The sequence below is a fragment of the Bison bison genome, unplaced genomic scaffold, assembly GCF_000754665.1.
Source record: "Bison bison bison isolate TAMUID 2011002044 unplaced genomic scaffold, Bison_UMD1.0 scf7180017864180, whole genome shotgun sequence".
Lineage (NCBI taxonomy): Eukaryota > Metazoa > Chordata > Mammalia > Artiodactyla > Bovidae > Bison > Bison bison.
The window spans coordinates 15195297-15200924 of record NW_011494752.1 but is presented as its reverse complement, the minus strand read 5'-3'; the positions used below and the strand labels follow the sequence as shown (position 1 = coordinate 15200924).

Sequence of the window (5628 nt, the reverse complement as noted above, 5' to 3'; positions counted from 1 at the left end):
CCAAACATCCCCTGCCAACTACCTCCATACACGTGTGTGTCCGTGTCGGTCTGAACAAGGCTCTACTCCCCCTTCCCTGTGCCATGCTCATCACTCCTCTGTTACTCTTTTCTTTCTGGATCTGTCACAGGAGAAACATTCCTCTCTCTAAGGTACTCTTTCTCTTCCCTCCTGGAGGTCATCACGTTGATGCCTCTCATTCACAGACCAAGGCTCAGAGAAGCCTTTGTGGAGGACCTGGACTGAGCAGGACCCGACCCTGCACTGTCTCTCTCCGCCCACTGTTTATGTCCTTATTTAGAATGCGTTATCTGCTTACTTGCCTCTCAGACCCCGAGGACAGGGACCTCACGTCTCACATGCCTTTGTATTATTTCTAGTACAAAACACATCTCAGCACAAGCACACACTTCAAGCATTTAGTTCATGATTTTCTACTCACTTTCTGGCTAAATAACCCCTGCAAACAGCCTGGAAGAAGATAATGATGTCGGTAATTTTTAAATCTCGTTCTTCCTCTAAGTGTGCCAAGACTCCAGCTCTGAAAAATATCTTGCTCTGTCCAATTCTGTACAAGTTTGGGTCCAATTCTAAAGCCCGGATCTAAAAGAGAAAGTGTCTGCTTATTATTTTTGCTATAGGAAAGATTGCATCAACAGTCCTCGAACCAGAAAAATCCAGAAGAGCTCACCATTCGTTCACAAGCCTGTTTTCCATCCATGAAACCCTTAGGGATAGCATTTGGAGTGAGGATCTCGTATCTGTAAGAAAAGCAGCCAAAAAGCCTTTTGTCAAAATCTGTGGAAATGTTCACCTACTAATGATGAGTTCTGCTTTCTCTAAGAGGCAATAATATGATGGGCAATTGTGTCAAATTAAGAGTAAAGAAATGACCAGCTGATGATCGGAGGTTTTCTGCAGATCTAATTTCTACTTCTTAAAAGTGGCAAAGTGAAAATGCAGTGAATTCCCAGGTCAGAGACCATATTTAAGTAGTTGTGGCAGAGAAGAATCAAAAACACGGTGATGAAAAAACCTTCTGTTTTTGTTTTTCATTTCCTATAAAATATCCACATCCTTAAGATGCAAGGAGAATCTGACTCTGCATTTTCAGTCACTGTCAGCTTGTAGGCACTTACCAGATAACAGGAAAAGCTGTGAGAGCAACATTCAGAGGCCTCTGTCTAGAACATGAGGAAGTACTGGGGTGACTCAGAACAGTGCTGGGCTGGGAGCACACACACTCACTGACCTGCACACTCAAGGCCCATGCATTTAGTGTGTGTGGGCTACTCTCCAAGAAAGTGTTAGTACAAAGACAGTGACTATATATATGTATGTTTTCAATATTTATTTGGCTGCACTGGGTCTTAGTTGCGGCATGTGGATTCTCTTTCTTGCAGTACATGGGATCTAGTTCCCTGACCTGGGATCGAACCTGAGTCCTCTGCACTGAGAGCGTGGAATCTTAGCCACTGAACCACCAGGGAGGTCCCAGTCTCACATAATGGCTGTACTAAAAGATGAATCCTGGCTACATGAACAGTTTTCTGGAAGCCAGTTACTATGTTTCCTTTTCCCTGTCAATGAAAAGTGAAACACTATCAGCCCATTTATCATACAGTGGGGCCATGATAAGGGTTTCCTGAAAACCTGTAAGGACTGGAACAGATTTTCAACTGGTTTCTCTCTGGAACAGTGGGAGGAAAGGCTACTCTTTGACCTACAGTCCTGTTTATTTTATAGAACAACAAATGTTATCATACTTGGAAACCTGATTTCCAGGAGAAAAAAGGCAAACCAGACTATTTAACAAAATTACATTAACAGACTCTTAAAATAACTGCAGCCCATCATATGTTTTCATCCATTTCTACCTCACTTGACCTTCTCTCGTCTTTTTCTTAATTCTCCTTTTCTGATCGCTCCTATTCCTATTCTACTTTAGTAAAATGACTGTAAGTACACACTGATGGGCGCGCACTGCATGAAAACACACATACACACACACAAACAGATACATTCATTGAAGACAGACAGAAACATCCCAAACACTTTCAGGAGTCACACCTGAGTAATTCTTATTACCTTTTACATGTTTAAAACATTTCCTAAAAGGAATATACATTATTCATATATTAAAAAAAACATTAGTTTAAATCCCAGGTAGAACTGTCTGAATGAGTGAACTGTACGTTCTCAGCTCTCAGTGTTTCCTCACAACTGCCTCAGCACCCTGAGGACAGGAGCTGTCTGTGCTGCACCCACAGAAGTTATCGGCACCCTGCACCTCTGCAAAGCAGGCAGTAGATGTTCCTGACCAACCAGAAAGGTAATGATGATGACGACCCTCTTCCTTCGTGAAAAGAAAACGAGACTCTCCGGGAAACAAGGAAAAGTCTTTCCTCATCATCACACTGTTGGATATTCAGGTAAGCACAGGTCAAGGTGAGCAATACCTCTGTCTGAATTCCTGGAAAACGATCCGGTTGGGGAAGCCCTGGCGGCAGATGCGGATCCCTTCCAGGACGCCATTGCAGCGGAGCTGATCCAGCACCAGGTGTGGGTCCAGTTTCCCAGCCTAATCAAGCAGACGACAGTTTCAGAGCCTCATCTCTGTGAGCTGGCCCAGATCCGTCTCCAGTGGCAGCACCTGCTCTGTAACACATACCCGCTTCTCGTGATTCGGGATGATGCAGCGCACGAAGTTCGGGTTGGTGTTCCGGAGCGTCGCCATCAGCTTGGTGAGCGATTCTTTGTAGAGCTGCCCGACAGTGCGGAACATGCCCTTCTTGGTTTTATAGGCGGAGCCGAATGCCGTCTCCGTCATCCCCGTGACCTGATCCAGACCCACGATCCGGTCCACTGGTGGAAATAAGAGAGACAAGGGAAAAGAAGTCAGACCTAACTCTTTAGCAGGGAAAGAAAAGACAGAGTGAAAGTGCGGCAGCACAAGCTTTGTGGGACAGATGATAGGAGATGCCATAGAGGTAAGGCAGTCAGCATATTTAGACACTGCACAAGCCGTGAACTAACAGCCACACACTTCCAGGGAGGATACGGTAGTGCTTCGTACCACATACCAGCAGGTGCCTTCCGCTGCGCTAGTGTCAGGAACTCACTGTCTCTGATAACATCTGCCTGTTACATATACAATTATTTGGTAAATGAAAGGTCATTGGCTGGCATTGCTAATACAAACTGGCACTGTAAATCTCAAAATACGAAATGGCTTCTAAAAACTGTACTTTAAAACTTATGACTGTACAAAGCAAATCCACTGAGTGAATATGCTCCAATTAAGGGGCCAGAGTCATTTCTTATTGGTCGTTTGATTGCCAATGAGAAAAGCCAACAAACGCAGGAAGGTTATAGCAAATCAGCTCAGATTTTCAGGGATGAGTAAGCTTCAGCTCTCTCTTCAAAGCACCAGGACATGCATGAAAGGGCCAGGATGCAACATTGGAAGGCTGTTCTGGAAAGAATCAGTGCCTGAGCTGAGTTCAACGAGGGCTAAACCACTCAGACACGATGCTCTTATGAAAGCAGCCGTCAGCGTCCACTGTCCACGTAGACCCACTGCTTCAAGTGACAGGCTCACACCAAGAGCCCGGCAAGTGGACCAGCTGCCGGCCAAATGCTTGGTGCCTAATATGCTCTCATTTAAAAGCATCTAATGAAAGAATAAAACACTCAACTGAAATAGTATTTTGAAAAAAAATCAAAATAACAGTTGCACTAGCCTCATTATCGCTCTCTTTGACCCTGTCAGTCCCGTTTCTTTCATGTGTTCTCCAGGGCAGAGAGCATGCAGGGACCTGGCACCATGTGAAGTGTGCCCAAGTCACGCAGGCCTGCTGTGGAAGGCGTGGGAAGGCTGGGTGGTGCCTGCACATGCCGGGACGATGAACCTGTGTGACCTCCTGCTTCGTCTCCTCGAGCCTCTCTCTAGGGCGGGCCCCACACGTGCCACTCACTCCTCACCCTTCCTCTTCTCTGTGCAGCCAGCTGGCTTCCAGGCCTCCCTCCTTCCCAGCCTTATACAACCCCAGTCCAGGGCTTATCTCACTTGACCCTGGTCCATTTAAAACCCCTGCTGACCATCACAGCAGCATTCTAGAGTCTCCATACCTGGCTTCTTTGTGAACTGTGAATCCCACCGTTTGCTGGCCCTCTACCCCCCTCTCTAACTACTACATGCTCCTTGATGACCTGACTGCTGCTTCTTTCTGTATCTCACGATGCTCACTAGGGGCCCAAACTCAGCTCACCTGAAATCCTTTTTAGACTAAGGCAGGACACAAGCGCACTTGACCTTCTGCCTTCCTCAAGCCTCAGTCTCCTCCTGGGCATCTCACTTATGCCTTGAACCCCTATACCTGACTACCCAGCACCAGTCACCAAACACCTATACTCTCGTGTCTACCAGGTCACAAAGAGCCTCTCAACATCTGTTTTTCCTCAGTATCACCTCCCTCTAACCTAGCACAATGTCTGGCACATAACCTGCTTGATACACATATGTTAGCAAATAAATGCGGTACAAATTAAATGCTTTCAGAACTATAACTAGTGAGAAATGCATCAAAAGAAAAGAACTAGATGCTTGTTCAGGAGCCGGGAGGCGAGGACACGCCCACAGTAAAAGGGTGGACTGGGAAGGGATCAGCAAGGTGACAGGGATCCATGTCGAAGTCTAGGCTCTAAGAGACATGATGGCAGCCTGAACTTGTGAGATCATGGAGGAGATCGAAGAGGAAGAGGATTCCAGATGTAATTTTGTGGGAGAACTGACTTGCTCTTAGGATGAACTTGACATGGAGAATCAGGTAGAGGGCCAGGGCAAGAATTCCTGGGATCTGGGCTTGAATGGGTAAGTGGCTGGTGGTACCATGGGAAAGATGATGAGAGAAAGAGGTTCTGTGGGGGGGGAGACGGACCCAAGCTCTATGTATGTCTGGGTACCCGTGAGACACTGAGGTGGAGATGTTGAGTGGACAGTGGAACATTGCCGTCTGCTGCTAGGCAAGTAGGTCTGAGGGAGAGAAGGCAGGTTTGGGAGGTGCCGACTTTCAGGTAGGGTTTAAAGTTACAGGGCTGGATGAGCCCCTTAAAGGGTGAATGAACAGAGATGGGGGTGCCAGGCAAGCCCCAAGGAGCCGGAGTAAGGAGGAGCTGGTGAAGAGGGAGGAGAAGGGGCTGGCAGAAGAGGGGAGCTGAGGTCAAAGTCCTGAACTGAAGCAGATGCTCCCTGTCTCTCCTCCTGGGCAGACGTGGCCACTGGTGACTCCAGCCAGAAACCCAGAGTCAGCGTCAACACCCCTCCCATGTCCAGCCTCTGATTTATGGGAACCTCAAGACAGACCACCAGAGTCTTTGCCCTGGTCTGTGTGACGACACCCTTCCTGGCTCCTTCCTCCCGTTTCATCCTCCCACCCCTGCAGCCACACTGTGCTTTCCACTCATACCTTTAGTTCCAGTGTCATGATTAACAGATATTTCTAAAACTAAACAAGCTACTTGTTCCTAGACTTAAAATCCTATTTCTCCTATAGCCTGTAGGACACGGTCCAAGTAGCCCCAGTGGGAGAGTGCAAGGATGAGGAACTCCACTCAGACAAACTCCTG

The 5628-nt window shown here is 47.2% G+C and overlaps 1 protein-coding gene across 3 annotated transcripts in view; it reads right to left on the bottom strand.

Annotated features, from left to right (window-relative positions):
• MYH10 (myosin, heavy chain 10, non-muscle) overlaps window positions 1–5628 on the bottom strand; it is a 122200-nt gene that overhangs the window by 26984 nt on the left and 89588 nt on the right. For all 3 annotated transcript variants that reach the window (XM_010843030.1, XM_010843029.1, XM_010843031.1), the window contains 4 exons: window positions 2672–2865; window positions 2460–2581; window positions 692–761; window positions 443–603 (listed from right to left, as the gene is read on the bottom strand). In XM_010843030.1, coding sequence (XP_010841332.1) covers window positions 443–603; window positions 692–761; window positions 2460–2581; window positions 2672–2865 — 547 coding nt within the window. The remainder of the gene's footprint in view (window positions 1–442; window positions 604–691; window positions 762–2459; window positions 2582–2671; window positions 2866–5628) is intronic.